The sequence below is a fragment of the Pleurodeles waltl genome, chromosome 1_2 (genome assembly GCF_031143425.1).
Source record: "Pleurodeles waltl isolate 20211129_DDA chromosome 1_2, aPleWal1.hap1.20221129, whole genome shotgun sequence".
NCBI classification, from domain to species: domain Eukaryota; kingdom Metazoa; phylum Chordata; class Amphibia; order Caudata; family Salamandridae; genus Pleurodeles; species Pleurodeles waltl.
The window spans coordinates 476,772,723-476,792,899 of record NC_090437.1 but is presented as its reverse complement, the minus strand read 5'-3'; the positions used below and the strand labels follow the sequence as shown (position 1 = coordinate 476,792,899).

At 43.9% G+C, this 20,177-nt stretch overlaps 1 protein-coding gene across 1 annotated transcript in view; it reads right to left on the bottom strand.

The window, feature by feature from the left end:
* Nucleotides 1-20,177, bottom strand: part of LOC138301046 (caspase-6-like) — a 108,249-nt gene that overhangs the window by 52,489 nt on the left and 35,583 nt on the right. The window contains exons 5-6 of the mRNA XM_069241087.1: nt 7,569-7,645; nt 6,805-6,980 (exon numbers count right to left, since the gene is read on the bottom strand). Coding sequence (XP_069097188.1) covers nt 6,805-6,980; nt 7,569-7,645 — 253 coding nt within the window. The remainder of the gene's footprint in view (nt 1-6,804; nt 6,981-7,568; nt 7,646-20,177) is intronic.

The window sequence follows — 20,177 nt, the reverse complement described above, 5'->3', positions numbered from 1 at the left end:
GGAAGCTTGTGGTCGGAGCTCCACGGAGGGGAGTCTGTCTCCCCAGAGTCCCTGAACTTTCTCGGGGACTCTGGGGAGGTAGGTTCTTTGCCGTGGAGCTCTGATTGAAAGTTTTCTTTTTTCCAGACAGAGACCCCCTGCAACATATGCAATAATGTCCAGGCACTGGGACTGGACATTAGCCCCAGGGGCACTGGGTCTTGACATTAGTTGCATATGTGACAAAGTGGGGGCCTGTGCTTGAAAAGGGGAAGCGTGCAGTCAGAGCTCCATGGAGTGGAACCTGTCTCCCCAGAGACCCGGGAGTTAAATGTGGAGGCCAGCAGGGAGAACTGGAGACCAGGTGAGCAATGGGCAGTTGGTGAAGGGAAGTGTGCACGTACTTACTTGAACCCGATCTTGGAGGCGCTAAGAAGGGTCAGGCCACCGACCCTGCTTAGCGTTTCCGAGATCGGGTCAGGCCGCCCGACCCCGCTTAGCGCTTCCGAGGTCGGGCGCATATTTGGCCAGGCAGGCGGCACTACACCACACACGGAACCCTGCAGCATTTCACAGAGTTTTTTACCACCATGTGCTCCGCACAGCCCTATTCATGATGCACACAAATATAAATGCACAAAAATGGTAACAAAGGGACAGTTTGAGGGAGCAGAGACAGGGACCATCGGGTGAGAGAATGCATGATAAGAAGGACACAGATGAGAAAACAGAGGAGAAAGAGATGGGAGGAGAAGGAAAATAAACTTAAGATAAATGTTAGGCCTAGAGAGACAGAAGTAGAGGAATTGATAAGGAGGCAGGAGAGTTGGAGAGAGGGAAAGACAAGGAAATAACAAGCTGGGGTTAAGAGAATGCCAAGATAGATTCAAAGAATAAAAAAAAAACAGGAATAGTAGAGAGGTGATAGATTAGCATAAAGTCAGACTGAGACGGAGGATGTGGAGAAGGGGTAAGAGACTGTCCTTTTGCCCCTGCTCCCCACCACTTTGAGAGATCTGCTGGTGGGGTATGATTCCCTCCTCATTTGCTCCTTTTTCCTCTGCCAAGGGATCATAAAGTGCAAGGGGTGCCAGTGAGAGATAAGAGGGAGGGCGAAATAAGAAAGCAGGGGTTAAGGATAGAGAAGGGAGAGAGATTAACAAAGACACGCGAAGGGGAGAAAGATAAAGAGACAGGAGAGAAGGCCAAGAAGGATAAAGGAACATGTATATTGCAGGTACTCTTATTTTCTGACGTCGTCCAGTTGCTAGTCTGACACATACCACCACCTCTCTTGCCCAAAAACACACAAACAATAAGTTAATTGATCCTAAATATAAGAGATTGATACATATGTTGGTTTGAGCCTGTAAAGACGGCTACACACCTCAAAGCAGATACAAAACAATTCATAGGTCGCTGTGGGCGTTGTTCCCTTAAACTGTTCAATATAAAGAAATGTAAATATCGCTTCTGCCTTCCTGGATTATCCTTTCAGACCTCTGGCATTGCTCTGTAACTCTCAGAGGTGGCAAAACTGGCAATACTAAATGTAAACTGTGTTTTTATAAGCATGATTTGTTTTCTGCAGCTTCCATTGGGACATCGGAGCTTTCATTACCCGTTCAGTAATGTAAAATAAAAACATTAAGCATTCAAGCACATCACAGGGGGGAGGGGAGATACACATGGTGAGAGAGCACAACTCTGCACAAAGTGGAATAAGAGAAGTGCTTGACTCTTGTGCAAAAGAAAACAATGTAAGTCCCTAAAAGTCAGCAGTGGAAGGACTCAAATAAAGGGATAATGCTCCAGGGTAGGGGCAGACATAGGGGCTCATTCTGACCCCGGCGGTCTCAGACCGCCGGGGCCAGGGTCGGCGGGAGCACCGCCGACAGACCGGCGGTGCCCCGCAGGGCATTCTGACCGCGGCGGTTCGGCCGCGGTCAGACAAGGAAAACCGGCGGTCTCCCGCCGGTTTTCCGCTGCCCTTGGAATCCCTGCGCCGCCATGGGGGATTCTGACACCCCCTACCGCCATCCTGTTCGCCATTCCTCCTCTTTTGGAGAGCGCCCGCCGGCCCAGAGGAAATGTCTGAATGGCCGCCGCGGTCTTTTGACCGCGGTGCGGTCATTTGGCGGCTCCCTCCAGGCGGGCGGCTCCCGCCGCCCGCCGGGCTCAGAATGAGCCCCATAGTATGGACAAGGCAACCATCGAATAAGAAGCGTGCAAACGGGAGTGACAGAAAAGAAAAACAATGGTAAGTAACAGATAACTTTCTTGTCTACAGAAAACTACTCAAGTGTTGGGTCTTTCCTTCATAACCGCCATATTCAAACAGCTATGGACTGCAGATGCCTATGTTGATAAATATTTTTTCAGATTATGTGTATATTTCCAGTTATGTATAGTTCTTTAGAAAATATGTATCACTACTATGTTATAACAATAAAATACACACACACTCTTTAAACCTGTTTGACTAAGTATATTTTACCCATGGTTCTAATTATGTATTGTATATGCATATGTGTGTGTGTGTGTATGTATATATATATATGTTTGTATGTATGTGTATATGTTGTTTCTGTGCTTGGCATGTTCGTGGGTCATTGCATGGCTGCTGGGTGGGTTGTTATACTAGATATCTATGAATTCCTGCTCTCATCTTATCACACTTATCTACCCAACATCATATGTCATGTCTCTATCAAACTATCCTCCATTCCCACTCTGACTCATCCCAAATCTTTTCTACTACTTTCATCTCATAAATAACTCTGCCTAAGCTCTTCCCTCTGCTTCCACATCTAACTCACCAAACCTCACTCTACTACCGTGACCTCCCACACAACCCTACTAAATTCTCCCGCATTTATCTCACCCTGCTACTATGCTCTGCCTAACCCTTCATGTACACTTTCCTCCTCCATCCCCCTTTACTCATCCTAAGCCTTTGGGTTGAGTAAATGAAGGATATACTCCCAATTGACACTTCTGGATTTCTCTCCTCATACACCCCTCCATTACTCCAGTCAATCTAACTAACAAACTCTCATATCCGCGGCTCAAATTAACTCATAATAATACTAAAAATGTACTCATTATTTCCCGATACTAATCCATCACTAATTCTTGTTGGGTTCCAGAGTAGCGTGCTACTCACCGAAAAGCGCTTCAACGCCTCGTCAGGGGTAGTAAGCGCTATATAAATACGATTACAATACAATACAATACAATAACAACAATAGATGAATTCCATCAAGAATTGGTGTCAGTGAAGATGGTGGAGTCTGTGGCAAGTCATTCCAGATGACCGAGTTACAGCAAGAACTACATTCATTGTAGGGAGTCACAGTGTGGATGCAGGAGTCCTGGCAAGTACATGGGTGTACAACAGGGAATTGAAGACTCTCAATGAAGCACTGGAGTGTCTCTTTGGGGATGCAGAAGTCGTAGCAAGAACAGGTGCATTGCTTAGAGAGTGAGGAAATGTCAATGAGTGTGCAATCACAGGCAAGTCTTACTGGATGGGCGACTCACATGAGGCATACAGGACTCTTAGAATGAATAGTTGAGACCCAGGGGGGATTGTGACTGCTAGTATGATGATTGGAGTGTCATCCAGGGGAGGTGGTTACAGCAAGGATGTGAGCAGTCTCCATGACGATGTGGGTAGACTTAGTGATGATGTCGGAATTCTCAGTTAAGATATGGGGACTGTCAGCGAGGGTACAAGGATTCTCAGTTAGGAAGTAAGTTCTGTCAGCGAGGATGAGAGGAGTTTTGGAATGGTTGTGGTTTACCTCAGCGAGAATGAATGCTATCTTATCTATACTAAGGGAGCCTTAGTAAGAATGGAGAAGTAATATTGAGAATAAAATGGTGTTGATGAAGATAAGGGAGTCTGCTTGTAGTTTGGAAAGTCACACCAAATGTGTGGGTGACAGTATGAAGGGAGTCTTAGCATGGAAATTGGAGTTCACAGGGAGGGTGGAGATTGTCAGTGAGAAAAATGGATTAACAGCGATGGTGTGTGCGATACAGAAAAAATGTGTAGTCTCAGCTAGGATGCGAGTAGTCTCAGAAAGGATAGAAGGTAGATCATACAGGATCAAGGAGGCCTAGTAAAAACAGATGACTCCCAGGAAAGATGTAGGCATGTCAGTAAAGATGTAGGATGGGTGAGTTTCAGTAAGCATTGGCGAGCCTTGGCGAAGTTATGTGGCATTGAAAGTGAAAAATGTTTGGCTTCTAAGCGATGCCTGTTTCTGCTTCTGAATATTATCTCGTATGGTACAGGTTGGATTGCTGTCAGGAACAATCAAGTGCAGAACACTGGGCACAACAAAAAAAATCATGTATCACAACATCTATACTCAACACTAATTCTGTAGGGTTTAGGCAAAATTTTAGCAATTGCTTGATTAGGGTAGCTAATTTAAATTGAGGATTACTAATTACAGGTTAATAGCGCTCCTCCATAATGAAGACAAATATTATTCTAGCTTGCTTCTAGAGGACCTGCAGTAGTGGGTTGAGCAGAAGAGGCTAATTCCAACGCACCAGACTGGGTTTGTTGCGGAGTCCGGAACGCTAACCAATGTAATGGCACTATCAATTTTGATTGATAAGGTAACAACATTGCACTCCATAGTGCTCTGCTGCTATGTGGACTTCCTACATCCTGTGGTGTGAAGCAGCGTTGTGTGTTAGCACCTTTGCTTTGTAACCTGTTCATTGAGGACCTCTAAATGCAACTTGATGTCGCCTACTGTCACCCCCCCAAGGATTGGAGGTTTACAGAGTAGATCTTCAGTGACTACTCAATCGGCTATTCACCTATACGACCTCTAATAACTTAGTGGTTAACCTGAAGAAAACAAAAGTTGTTACCTTTGGTAGGAAAAAGCATTTGGGAAGTGGATGGTATTACAATAGCAATAAAATCACCCAAGATCAAATGTACAAGTACCTAGGGGTTACATTGACACCAGGGCCTGTTTTGCGATTCTGCAAAAAGAGGTCAAAGCAAAAGTCTTGGCCCTTTAAGTGAACTTATCGAAATTATGTAAGTCACTGTGGGGGCCAAACCTCTCTCCTCTGCTGGAAGATATGAAAGTCAAGATTGCTTGTTCATTGACCTATGGCCGGGAAACTCAGATGGGCAGGGACAGCTGTATTTTGAATAATTTAGTCATCAAGATTTACTAACACTTCATCTCCGGCCCAGATTATTCTGGAATTGGCTCTCCCCGATCAGCTGGCAGCAGGAGCTGGTGCTTATCTTAAACTGTGCCATAAGCTATGGAGGGCCCAAGCTGGCTACCTGGAGGCAATATTATGGACTGTAATTAGTTCCAGTGGGACTAGGCGATCACACTATCAATAACTCGAAGACTGCCAACAGCTATTGAATGTGCAAGAACTTTGGACCAGTAAACTAAGCCATTCAACATTCAAAGCAGGCATCAGGAAGAGTGTTCATTTACGGTCATATCATTCAGAGAGAGCCCTCCTGGCTAAGTGGAAGCACGCCTGGGCAGTCCTCAATGTGTATCAGCCAGCCTCCCCAACGCGTTATGCGTGTACTTACATGAGTTCACCTGAAGGCAATTCCAATGGCCCTAGGCTAGGAGATTGTTTGTTTTTTGAAACATCAACCCAGCTGGCAACAGCCCACGGCTGGATCAATCTGCAAGGGCTGCGGTTGTTGGGAAGAATCCCTCAAACATGTTGTGTGTGTCTCTGCCCAGCCTTACTGAAGGAAGGCAGATCCAGGCTGTGGGGAGAGTGGAATAAGTTGGGAGGTCATACATGTCGACAAGCCATTATTGCGTCTCTAAATCCCGGTAACACAACTTTTATTGTCCTGTTGACAAAATGTTTCATTACTGCATAAAATAGGTTTAACAGCCTGGCGGCCCCATAGTGGGCCCTGGCTGTGTGCCCTTGGATATAAAAGGTTGACTTACTCTACAATCTGTGAAATATAATTGTGTCTTTCCTTAACCTTGCTTTGTCTGATTGACGCCTATGAGCACTGCAATTGCTGACTGACTGATTAGGCCTCTTCTGCTCTTGCTCCATGGCTTTTTCTCTCTCTAAACAATAACAATTGTCTTCGGCGCGATGTACCTTGTGAGGCAAATGATTGCACTGAAAGCTTGATTGCAACATTAAGGTGTATTTGCTACATCAAGCACACCAGCACTTTAGGGAATAACGCTGCCCCTGTTAGCAACCAGCTTGCATAGTAATGTTTATATGACTGCACTAAAAGTTGGGTTGCAACGCTAAGGCATAGATGCCCTGTATAATGTCAAAAGCGTACATCGTTTATCGCTGTTGTTGCATTATGCACACTAGCACTTTTGGAAATAATGCTGCTATTACTAGCAAGTAATTTGTGTAGTAATTCATACAAGTTTTAATTGTCAACTACATTGCCTGGCATTTGTGATTTGTTTGTTTTTAGTTGTCATAATGGTTTTAATGATTTGCGCTTGATTATGGACTGTGTGTTTTGGATGTTAAAGTCAAAGCCATACTTCTGAATTTTTTATTATAATGGATTTTAATATCTGTACAATAAATACTTATAGGGGGTTGCTAATTTAAATTAAGGATTATGTACTTGGTTAAGCATGCCCCTCTGGCTCTTTCGAACCTGTGGACTCCTGCCTTGGCATTCTTTTCTTTTAATGTATTTAGGTAACAAAAGCTTTTTGGTAATCAGTTTGCGTTTGGTGCAGTATGTCCATTTACAAATGCATTCTTCTAATCAGCTGCAATACTTATATTAAAAAGACTTTCCTTCCTTACCTGGACTATAAATATCTTAGGTTTTCCCACCAGGCTCGGACATTTGTCTCCTTTGAACATTTTGGTCAGGCCCTGAATTTCGATTTTTCCATCATAGGAAAATACATGGTCCTTCTCACCATGGCTCAGGAAAACACACAGGAAGCAGTCAGCATCCGAATGATCAGCAGTTGAGGCTAAGGAGTAAGAACATAGTGTTGTGTGTTTAGCTATGCACCGGACCACCCAGATCAAATGTGCTACCATAACCCAGCCCGAACACATGCAGTTGTAAAATGGCTTCTTCTACTAGAGGGCTCACCATGGCATACCAGAAGCACAGACCGCACATGCCTTGATCATTAAGGTGAAAGTAATATATAGATGAGAACATGGTAAGCCTTTAAATGCTCATAAACCTTTTCTGATTCCATTTCCCAATACAAAGTACCCAACAAATGAGTAGGGGACATGCCTTGGTTTCAGTTGAAAACGTGTCTATGATTCATTGCTTCTGTCAATGCTCAGAACCCAGTTGCAAGTCATATTCTGAATTTGTGATTTCTGAGAGAAGAATATAGTGCAATTTTTAGAATGTAAATGTACATGGAACAGGTAGAGGTATTTTGGAGGAAATTTGAAAGGTAACCTTAGTTCAACTAGGTTTGCATTGTTGGCATATGAAGGGAGTAGCTTTAAAAACAAACATTGTAGAGTGACAGTGTGCAATGAACATGGCAAGTTCTTACTGGAGAGATGTATGATGAAAAGGAAATAGGACATACCATCTAGAATTGTCTTATCAATATCTTCAGTCTTGAGGTTGAAATAGCATGACACTTCAAAGCCCAGCTCCGAAAGCCTGTGGGCAAAAAATAGTCCTGTGAATTTACAATTCTTCAAAACTGCACAATCATTGTAAGTCCCTAGGAAGACATCACACAGCAGGCAAGAGGTTTGTAAAAGGTTTTACACAGCAACTGATCGGTTTTTCAAGGAATGTAAACGTTTACAGTGGTGTCAGATCCAAGGTCACACTTGCTTGATGGGTTGCAGTGCTCACTATACTAAAAGCAGCAGGATACCATCCGGCTGGATTCATGGTTGCCACCATATGGTATGCTGCTAGCCATTACCTAAAAGCAATGGTTTCTGGCAGATTGCTCTGCTGCTGGTGAATCTCAGCGGCTAGACAACTCGGCGGGATTTCTACTCCCTTAGGAGACCTCATGTACATAAGAGCACTCCACATACAAAACAGGTCCACGCCCTTCCATCATGTACAGTGTAATAGCTTTTGTTATAGCAATCCGGGCGGCGGAAGGGATAAAACCTCCCAGAATAAGGCAGTGACAAGGATAAAGAATGGTGAGTCTTCTAGTGAGTCCTCCCGAGAGTAGGGAAGCTCCTGGTGACCCCATCCTATCTAGAATCATGGGTTTAAAGAAACCCGCTCTAGGCAGACACTACACTGTCCCCACCCTATAGACATTTTTGCTAGGCAGTCAATTGGTCTGCGGGTAGATAACAGTAAGCACCGAGGAAGATATTTCTGCATTCAATTCCTATCTCTCTTGGATTTAAAGGCCAATGGGAAAATAATGATTGCCTCAATAGTTGTGCTGAACTGAATTTAAAAATAAAACAACCACTTACTCCTGCTGGGACTTTGGTACGGGTTTTTAAGGTCCCCAGGATGACATAACTATGATATCTTAGAAACTGCCAGAAAATCTAGTTGGAAACCTCCATCTTCTCTTCATTAAGATTGCAACCCTCCATCTTCTTTCCATCAGCCCCACCTCTTGCTGGTTGAAGGGGAGATCTGTAGCCTTTGCATGTGAGGCTAGGCAGTGAAGGGAGTTCCTCAAATTCCCCCTCGAATGGGAGCATAAGGAAGAAAAGAAAGTGGGTTGTGCCCTATTTGGCCAAAAGAAATAATAAATGTGCATTTTCTCCCAGAGACAACAAAAACCTGAGAAAAATGGAAGGGTGGGGAGCCAAGATGGCTGCTGATATCTCATTCTCAGCTTGTAAGCTTCTCTTGAAGGTCAAATACAGTAGCCCATGGCACAGGCAAGTGCTGATACGTTTGAGGAACCTCAGCAGGTGAAATACTGATTCACTAATAAAGTGCAGATCTACTGCTCAGGGACTCCTGGTGTGGTATCTTGGTCGAAGCTTTCGAATTGAGACAATCAGCATGGTGGCTTGAGCGGACACCAGACCTAAAATGAGTGTGCCACAAGAGACCACTCGGATTACTGGGCTATGACTTTCAGCGAGAAGAAAAGCATTCAATGAATGATATGGTAGAAATAGAGAGGCTCCCAGTTTTTACTATGAGGTAACAGGCAAGTGTTTCCCAAAAGCCAATCAGAGGGAGGTTTTAGTAGGTAAAGTTGCCTGGAAGCAAGCAACTCATTCTTCGCTGCTCCCAGGGTGCAGTGGGGACATACACATGTTTGAAGTGCTCTGGGTGCAGGGACATACAGCAGACATCCAGTCGGAGCGTTCTGATACTAGGGACATTTTGCAGCGTAATTGTGACGAGAGGAGTGACACTGTTGAAGCCAGCTGATATCATGCCAAGAGCATGGAGAAAGAGATGACACCCCGTTATTTCAAGCCAACGTGAACCATAGATGGGGTCAATGTAAGATGGCAAGAATGGGGCACAAGCTCTTCCAGCTAATGAGAGGAGAAAAGTAAGAAATATGGCTTCGAAACCACAACAAATATGAGTGCAGCAAATGCTGCGATTAAAGGATAACTTGGAGATGATTTTATGAAACTGAGGATGTTTTAACGTGCTGTCCAGAGCTGACACATATGTCAAAAATAGCTGAAGCGAAATTGAAAAATAAAACAACCACTTACTCCTGCTGGGACTTTGTTAAAGGCTTTTACGGTTCCCAGGGTGACATCTAGCTATGACATCTTAGAAACTGCCAGAAAACATAGTTTTCTTTCCATCAGGCCCACCTCTTTCTGAATGAAGGTGACATCTGTGCTCCCAATTCATCGCACCATTTTGCAAGCGGGAGTGCAAACATAATTTCTAAATATTAAGGTATGCACAACAGGATGGCTTTTTTCATCTGGAAGGTAACACAGACATACGCTGCATGGGGCCCCAGTGCTTGGGATTTTCTAAACAAGTGTGAGCTGACAAACTTGAGCTCTGCGTAGAGCATTTTATGAACAAAAATGTGAAATCTGGGAGCATGCTCAGGCTGCCAGTGAATTGGACAGATCTCGATGCATGCCACCACTATGGGATCCTGGACGCTAAAAGCAAGCAGTGGTAACAGGGAAAGCATTAAAAGGCTGACATGCCAGAGGAACAGATGCTATTGCTCCGAGCAGGGGCGGCTTTAGGACTGGTGGCGCCCTGTGCGACAGTTTATTGTGGCACCCCCCACCCCATGACCTCCTCTGGGGTTTCAATCAGTACCACTGGCAAATCTGCCCCTCATCTCTCCATCGCTCCCCTTTTTCATACATTCATGCGTTTTAAAGCAGTTGTAAAGACTGGCTTCACTGAGCTAGCCACATACAATATAGGGGCATATTTAAGAGCCCCTAGCGCCATTCTAACGCTACACTAGTGACATTTTGTTTTACGCTAATGTTGCGTTATAAGGCCAAAAGCGCCTTGCCATATTTACAAAGTTGCGCATTGCGCCACTTTGTATCCCTTTACGCTACATTATGCCTGCGCCAGGCATAATTTATGCAAAGGTGGCATTCCCCCGTTATGGGGGACCAAAAAATGGCGCAAAGAAATCTGACAGATTTCTTTGCGTCATTTTTTCTGGCACTTTTAACACCTGCTCAGAGCAGGCGTTAAAAGGAGGCGTCTGTTGGTTACAATGGGCCTCTGGGTGTTTTGCAGGATTAGCATCAACATTTTTTACGCTAATCCTGAAAAGCGCCGGACTAGCATATAAAATTCTGAAGCTAGTCCTCTAAAAACACCATGGTGCGCTGCATTTTAAATATGACACACACATGGTGGTGTTAGGGGGGGGGCCAAAGGGGTGTAGGAAAAGTGGCGGAGCACTCTCTGCAGCACCACTTTTTTCAAATATGCCCCATAGGGCAGTGCTTAATTTGTAAATAAAAAGGTGCGGGTGCCTCTTAGACACGCGGCTGCTGCAATTAAATGTGTGAACACGTAATAGAGAGGCAGTGTAATCCTGAAGCCATCTCAGGCCTCTTCAATCCATTTACAGGCACTCCCTGCCCCTTCAGCTCACTCTTGCGGATTTCTGCTTTTTCCCCATTGTGATGCAAAAGCAACTCAACCCTTTAATAAATTTGTCCCTTAATGTTGTTATATCCTAAAAAACCTTTTTGCAACCTGGGCACTTCTGGATATTTGCTCTTGTGAAGGGCAGGCATGACATAAGTCAATGACCTGGGGAAGGAATAGGGGTCACCCAAAAATTAGCATGGGTGTAAGAGAAGACATTTCTTTCCTTGTGGAGACAAAAGAAAAAAAAGTGTTTGAAGTCCAATGGCACCACTAGGCTGTTGTGCTACATTTACACTGCTACTGCATGGTCATACTACAAATTCACTAAAGTATTCCAGGAGTATTCTAAAGAGCTGCCTACTTTTGAAACAAACTTTCTAGGTGTTCTCCTGGAAGCATTTGTGAATTTCATGAGTCAAGGGAGTAAATGTCCGACTCTTTCTGTGAAACAGAATCAATGTATTTTTGTAAATCCCAAAAGATAAAGAAGGTGTCTTCGGGTTGACCAAGCAAATTATTCCCTCCATAAGACACTCTCCATATGATAGGCTTATTTGTAGGGAAGCATCCCGAACAACGAGTCTTGAACAACGAAAGTGAAACAACGCTTTCGTTTTCCATGACTTCCTTGTTCAGGGCTTTAACCACGCATGTGTGAACAACGTACATGCGTGGTTAAGGCACAGAAGAAGGTAGTGGACGCAGTCAAGGAAGAGGTAAGTTGGGCTGGGACTGGGGCTGTTTTTTGGGGGGTGGGGGCTTGGGGTGACTAAGGTTTAGGGTTTAGGTTTTAGGGGTGGGGTGTTTAGGTTTTAGGGGTAGGGTGGGGAGTCGGGTATTTTTAGATTTTGGGGGTGGGGTGGGGGCTCGGGGTGATTGGGGTTTAGGGGCAGGGGAGGGGAGTCGGGTTTAAGTTTTAGGGGTGGGATGGGGGTTGGGGTGCTTTAGGTTTTAGGGGAGGGGTTTGGGGTTGTGGTAATTTTGGGGGCGGGGGTTGGGTGGTTGCGGGGGTGGCGGGGTCCCAGTAATTTTTAAGGGTGGGGGGCTTGGGGGACGCATGCTGGAACCATGCATGCCGATCAGTAATGCCTTTACCAGGAATGTCTTTACAACGAAAAATCGTTGTTAAGGCATTTGTGGTAAAGGCATTAGTGATAACAATGAGGTCGTTGTTCCAACCTCGTTGTTCAGGCATGGGTGGTTGAAGCACTCGTTGTTCCGAGATACAACCTTATTTGTAATGGGAAAATAGAAATAAAATCATTTTTAAAAACTTCAAAGCAGTCTTGTTGTGGGGGTGGATTGGTCATGGCAAATGTAATTTGATTTTCAGTGGCAATTTCCATTACAAGAAGAAAGTAAAATGCAATTATGCTTGCGCACAAATTTGTTTTGGGGCAATTTTAGAAAAGCTGCATCCCGGCTTATAAAGGCATGTCGCATTTGCCATTAAAGTACTTGCTTTTCTATCTGTCCAAACTCAGTCTTAACTGCTTCACAGCATTTCCCTGGGTGGAAATTAATAGAGGTGGGTGCAGTTTCACTCCGCCGAATTCCTTGGAATTACATAAAAACTTCATGAGATTTTGCAGAGTTCTACCAACGGGCAGAATATATGCATGTTGTGCTGCTCATACTGCAATTTAGCATCGGTAGCATCAGCAGCATTGAAAAATCAGCACGAACGCCACTTTGCAGTGCATAAGAGCATGTGGCCATTCAAGTTGATTTTGCTGCTGCTTTAGTAGAAAATCTACTTGAGCATCAGCAAATCTACTCAAGAAGCAGCCCACTGACTGCGATCACTCGCGACTGCCCGCATTAGAAAATCAAGCTAGGGGACACCAAAGCTCGCTCTCTTCCACTCGCCAGCTCCATTTCTGGAGCATTGTGGGAAAAAAATCCACCACACAGTGATTGGTGAAACTCGGTTGGAACTCTGCATTACAAATACCACCAATTCTGACGGCGGAATGAAACATTCCTTTCACCCCTAGAAATTAACATAATCACACCAAAAGACAGACACAGCAAGAATAATGGATGAGAGAAACCATCAAAGGCAGGGGAGATGAGGAGTGGAATATTAAGAAGCAATGTATGCAAAACTTTCTTATTGAATGTAGTTTCTGTAGCAAAAGCTCTCTGTAAATGGGAGAAAGAAGAATAAAAGGAAAACGTCTCCTTAAATATTTTTCTATCAAACCTTTACGGTTTGAACCCTGTGGATCCTATCCCACAATTTAAGTGTGAAGTTCCGGAGCAGTTTGTTTATTTCAGGGCCACTCCTATGTTAATATAATTCTAGAATGCCACCAAAGCAGATCAATGTCATACTGGCTGTACCAGTGTCAAATGTAACCTTATTTCAGAGTGAGGGAGGGTGATTAAATGTGAATTTGCATGGGCGCCAGAGCTCCTTGCAATGGCACTGGTTATAGTTTCTTAGCTCAAATTCGTTTATTCTCGCAGCACAGTCAACAGATGAACTGTTCCACGAGTGAGGAGTCGTAAGCACGGAAGTGAACCAAATCTCTGTATCCTTCTGCAATCACTTCCTATCCTCTAGCCTGCCCATCCTTTCCAAATTAGTCCTACCATTGTTAAGAAACATAATGCAGCTCTACGCAAATATTGTGATATGGTTAAGATCAGTGTGGCCCTGGGCAAGATATATTTGGGGAGTCCCAGTTTGGAGAAACTTCGAATTTATTATCCCTTTTAGGCTCATTCAAGCCCTCATGATCCTAACCAATATTGAATTAGATGTTGAAACAATGCTGAAAATCAAAGAAATGCTCTGAGGATTTTCACTAGTTCACTGCTCGCACCTCTTATCTTCTTTATATGTGTGCACTTCCCTGGCTAGATAGTTAACTGTAACCCTGGTGAGTAAGAGAAACCGGACAGAGTCAGATACACACACACCATATTTTTCCATATGAAAATTCAATCAATTAAGAGTAGCAATAGGACAACTTTTCTGCCACCTGGGAGAATGTGGACTGTGGCACCATTAATCCTCACTCCTAGGTTCAGCTTCACCAGCTCCAGCTCCAGCATGGCGCCCTTATTTTTCTCATACATAATGTGAAATCTTGCTCTCCATTGGTTCCTTGCCCCCTACCACTATGTGATCCCTGTCTCTCTTATTGGCCAACCCTCTGTTACACCTTTTGAATAGGTCAGTCGCCCAGGGCATCGTCTCTGACAGGTGTAAAGCTGCAGTGATAATTCCCTTACTGAAGAAGCTAGCCGACAATATTAAGCTACTGAAAAAATATCTCCCATTTCAATTCTCCCCCATGCAGCCAACTTTTTAGTAAGGTTTTTTACTCAAGAGTTAGGAAGATTTCTTTATTTACCCAACTTTCTTCATCCATTGTAGACTGGTTTCCGCCCCTCCCACTGTAGAGAAGCAGTGATGCTTTCTGTCCTAGATGGTCTACAACGAGAGCTGGATTCGGAATGTGTCTATGCTAGTTCTCCTAGGTCTATTGGCTGCCTTCGATACTGTTTACTCAATTCTGCTGAATTGTCTGAAGGTGGCCGGTATATCAGGTCTGGCTCTGAGTTGGATATCTTCTTTTATCAGAGGCCGAACACAAGAAGTGCAATTAGGCCAGTTATCTTCTTCCAAGACCTTTGTCATCTGTGGAGTTCCCAGGCCTCAGCATTATCTCCTTTACTGTTTAATGTTTACTTCTGCCCATTGATCTTAGTCAAGGTTAGTCATGGTTGTATATTCTACGATTATGCTGACGACTCTCAGTTCATCTTCCAGCTTGAGTGTACTGCCCAATCCCATCAGGAATTTGAATCTACCCCGAAGCTCATTTGGAACCGGATAAGCACTAACTCCCTCAAGCTAAACACGGATAAGACTGTGCTGGGTATTCTCAAACACAGGATGGACCGTTGGGCCAATACCTACTGGCCCTCTGAACTCTGTGCCCCTTGTATCCCAGAGGCCTCTGCCAAGAATCGGGTGTTGTGGTTGACAATCAACTGTCCATGATCCCCAGATCGTTGGAGTCATTGCGAAGTGCTTTGGCCTATTGAAATCCATTAGGAAGGTCACTCCTCTTCTGTCACCCAAGTCTTTAAAAGTAGCTAATGCAGCAGTAATTGTGTCACTCTTAGACTATGCAAACTCCCTGTATTTGGGTCTCCTTACAGATTCTTTATACAACCTACAAATCATTCAAAATACAGCAGCAAGGATAATCTCTAAATTGCATAGAAATGGGCATAGCTCTCCTGCATTAATCGAGATTCACTGGCTCCCCATCAAACAGAGAGTTTCTTTTTAAAATGATTAGTATTTACAAATCTATTCCTGACAAGGATCCAGTCTTTGTAGCAAGCTAAATTAGGAGATATATTCCTACACGAGCTCCCAGATCCTCCCATACCAACCAGTTGAAGATCCCACCTTTCAAACGACAGAGAACAGGAGCATGGGCTTCTCCGTCCTGGTCCCCATCTTACAGAACGCCCTCTTATCCTCAGTCAAGACACTAACTTCTTGAGCAGGTAGCTTTTGAAGACCTGGCTGTTTAAGGAAGCTTTTGATTAGCCTGAGCCCTCTCTTCTTTCTGTCCTGTGTGTCACAGCACCAAGATACCCTTGGGTGTACATGCAGGGACACCTTAAGGATTTTGGGGGCCTCAGGCCAAACTAAATTTTGGGGCCCCTGTGTCCACCTACTTTGAAATTCTATTTTATTTTCACCTATTTAAGCCCATTGATTTGTACATTAAATTTTCAGAAGCCGTAAAATAAAGAAGACAAATGAAAGACAATTACTTATAGAAAATCTGCACACTCTCACCTATACCCTTTAATATCCCTCCTTTTCTTGATCTGGCCTTGGACTCTTTTGATTCACAAAAAGCACACCATGGAGCACCATCAAGTAGCCCATAATGCGACAATAGTGTATTTGGCAACATTCTATTACCAAAAGAGATAGATTTTATAGATTTCAAACATGCTAATTTGTATAACAATGACATCACAGGACCTTTAACATGACTATGAGATCACAGGAGATTACAATACTTCACATAACTTGAACGGTGTTTTCTTTGATTCTGAGAACAGTACATTACTAAGAGTTTTGATTTGAGGGCTAGGCTAAACTCCCTGAGAAAATTAATTTATTTCATTGTGCACAATGGAAACAAAGTAGCAGATGAGGATGCAAGCGCCATCCAGTCTCGCTTTTTGCTTTTTGTTTATTTACAAGCCTTAACAATTCTTTTTTCCTATACTATTTCTACCTGATGTTCATGGCCCATTTCGTGTACCCCCTTCAGTCTTTTCATTACTCTCAAACTCTAGATAATTTGCAACTTCACCCTTGTACATAAGCTCTATTGTCATTTGTTTGTGCCAGTAATCAGAAAGAAAAAGAACAGAAAGAATTAAACAGGGAAATGGGTAGAAAGAAAAAGGGAGTAAAAGGTAGGTTGAGAAGGAATATAGGATAGAGGAGATGAGGAAAAAGAGAGGCAAGGGATGGAAGCAAGCAAAGGGATAAAAGGTAGGAAGAGCAAGGATAACGGGGAAATAAAGAGGGGCCGATGACAGAGCATTAAACGTGATATGAATTAAGTGTAGAATCTGAGGTTATCAAAGGAAATGTGATGTGGAGGAAAGGAAAAAGATGGAAGTAAGAATGCAATGGAACATTATAGTATAATCCTGGCAGTAGAGAAAGGGAGCGGGAGCAGAATAAGAACTGGGAGAAAGGATGTGTGAGCCCAGGAAAGAGACAGATGGCAGATGTCAATATTAAGGCTTAAGACGGGATAATTTGACATGCACGTAACAACATTGGAAGGAGGATGTAGAATCTGAATATTATGGTAGAGGGAAATGATGGGGAAAATGCATAAGGAGCACAAGTGGAAAGACAGGAGAGGTTGTGTGGGTGGAGAAGGGGGAAGGGTGATCTATGGAGGAAGTATGAAGAATTGAGAGAAGGTGCAGATTTTGGTGCAGTAAGCACCACAATCCCCATGTTATTCCCCAAAAACTTGTGCTAGGCGTCATTTATCATATCCAATAAATAACGAACAGTGTGGCATCAGGAAGAGGGAGAAGTATAAATTAGTAGAAATGTGTTTGTCAAGAGTTTTAGACCTCTGATAAATCAAACCCCGTTCCTTGGGGATGGGGTTATGCATGTCATTCATGCGCTCTAGATCTCACTTGTTAGGCGTACTGCTTGAGTCATGTGCTCAGTGCCTGTGCACTATGCTCTGACAGTACTTCCTGTAGCGTAGAAACCATTCATATAGGAACTACCTGTGTTATCACAATGGAACGATTCCACAGCTATCCGAATTCAGATTGCAATGTAAGCTTTAAGAAAAAAAATACTTGTTTATTCATTTATTCACTCACTGTCTCATCCTTTGCACCTGCCCGTCCACTTACTTGTCCATGCACAACCCTCATGCACACACAGCATTTTCGCAGTCACCTACTTGTTCGATCATATGTTTAATCAGCCAAAGCTCTCACACATAGCATGCAATTACAATAGTGTTTCACATGTGCATTGTACAGTAAATAAAGTTTACTTTTCTACTAGTAAATTCCAGCAGGTTAGGTCTGTCAAAATGTAACCAACGGGGAGATGTTTCATGCACCCAGGATTATTGGGTGAGTTAAATAGCATGCAACTCATTACGAGCCACTCATATCAGGGCCCAAGTGTGGTAAATACCCCAGAGTATTGCGGCAAACTCATAATGAGGATAGTATTGTCACTCCGCACTGTGATAAATGTGATTGTCATGTACGAAAACAGCAGAATTTCCATCTCTTGCTCGGCAATGAAACGTTTGAGAAATGCTGTTTCCGTTCATGGCAGGCATGCTCTACCAGGAGACGTGGTATGTTTTTTTTTTTTACAGTATATAGTGCCACCGGAGGAAGTAGCGAGGGGAGTTCTTCTCTATTTTTTAAGAATGCCACAGTACCCAAATCATTAAAATGGTTTCTGAACACGCTTAAAATGCCTGGCCCAGTGAACTTGAACGTTTGGAGCCACGATCTAGACTAATGTGTGCACCACCTCTCCTGTACACAGATTGAGACTGTTGGCAATAATGTATTTTAAATTGTATGCAAATGCATCATATTCTTGTTAATTTGTTTTTTGTATATAAAAGTGGTCGGCTTGGGCTTGGGTTTCACCTCAGGCACTCTCTGTCGCTGTCACTCTGAACAGAGATGAGGTTGTGTGGGAATTAAAGTAGATGGAGGAGACAAACAGGGAGGTCAGATGCAACCGTGCAGCGAGGTACAGTGAGAGGTATGAGACAGAAAGCTGAGGTAGAGATGGGCTTGAGAGTGATGGAAACAGGCGTAGTCACAGAGTGAGAGATAAAGGGACAGGGCCATGAAGTCGTGAGACAGAACGATTAAGAGTGTGGGTTAAGGTAGACGAGATAAGGGGGCTAAGGACGGAGAAATGACACAGAAAGATTTTTTTTTTTTATGTAATTGCCACCAACTGCCTGGGGATGTGAGGGTTAAGCCTGGGCAGCCTGGAATGCACATTAAGGGGCAGATTTATGTTTTTAGCATAATGCACAAAGCTCAGCAACCAAAGTTGCTGTGCTGAGTTGTGGAAGGGGGAGAAAGCAGTACGGAGTGATATGTATTAAAACTGGCCTGCTGCTAACTTAATACCCCTGAGCTAGTACACATATAGGCTGCCTAGCTCCATGCACAATCTTTGCACCCTGGCGGAGAGGTGTATGTGCTATCTAATATACGATTTGTCCTGGAAGCATACTGTAGCAGTACAAACTCCTATGCTTAGACACATTCTTAAACATTCCACACATAGTATCTGTGCTTCACAGTACAGCACACATGTAATGTGTGGAATGTTGGCAGAGATGAATACATTTCCTCACGTTAGCACCTGCTTCTAGGAGTCAATATGTGTGAGGCAAAGCAATGTCTGGCTATGGCTACTTTCCTTGTGATAATTTGCCTAGGTTACACCTAAGTAATGCTCTCTTGATGCAAAGTGCAACAAGGAGCTATTTGAATAGAGAAAATTGCATCTTTCCAGCGCAAAATAACTTTTGCACTGGAATGTAAATACCCTTGCAAGAGTTTGTGCTCCTTTGCCTCGTGTGCTAGAGCAAACCCTTTGTAAATGTGGCCCTAAGTTTCAGTAATCCTGCTTGAATGTCAAATTAGGAAAAAAGCTATCCTTTATGAGCAATTGCCCACTTTGCCCATTCCTTAGAACGTCTCTGTACAGGTGCCCATCACCATAATGGAAAGAGATGCCTGCTATTGGCACCTTTCCAAAACCCTTGTGCTTGGTCCCCTCCTGATGACCGTGCTTAGGCAATCCCTCAGAGGGCTATACTTTGTTTCCCCTCTAACCCTCCCATCTCTGCATCATATCCAGGCTCCAGTGAATAAAGCACAAGATATGTTCTCTCATGCCGGTGTACCTACCTCAGTCTATCTGGGTCAGAGAGCCAATACGAGGTCTGCGGCAAAGGATGTGATTGGAACAGGTGAACAGTTTCTATTGGAGGTGGGCTCAGTGACAACCATCTTCTTATTACTGTGCGCCATCATCTGTGGTCCCTGTTCTTTTTGAAGGTGCTCCAAAGCACTGCTGCTTCCTGCCGGCCCTGGTCTCCACTTTTGCCACCACTGCAGTGGTTTATGGGTAGATGGCTCAGGAACACCTCTGCAGCACCTGACCTGGTGAGTGTCCTTCTGTTCTTACAGCCTATGGATTGAGTAGTGCTGGTGGATGCTACTCTGTCCTGTTGAGTGGATATCCACTGATTTGTGGAGTTAGGACACTTGCTTCGCACCCGCTGTTGTATATGTTCTGGTGAAAGGCTGGTAAAAGTGTTATTTTAACTTGTGCTACTGATACCAATTTGGTGGATGCTGCTGGTGTGACGTAAGGGTAACTTACGCTGCAGTTGGCCATGTGGTAGCTATTGTGTGTTACAGCTTTTACCGCTGATGCCCGTGTTGTACCTGTAATATATGTACAAGAGAATAATGACTCTCCTTTCAACCCTGACCGTCCTGCCACCACTTTACCATCTCTCCTTGCGCCCTGCTGATT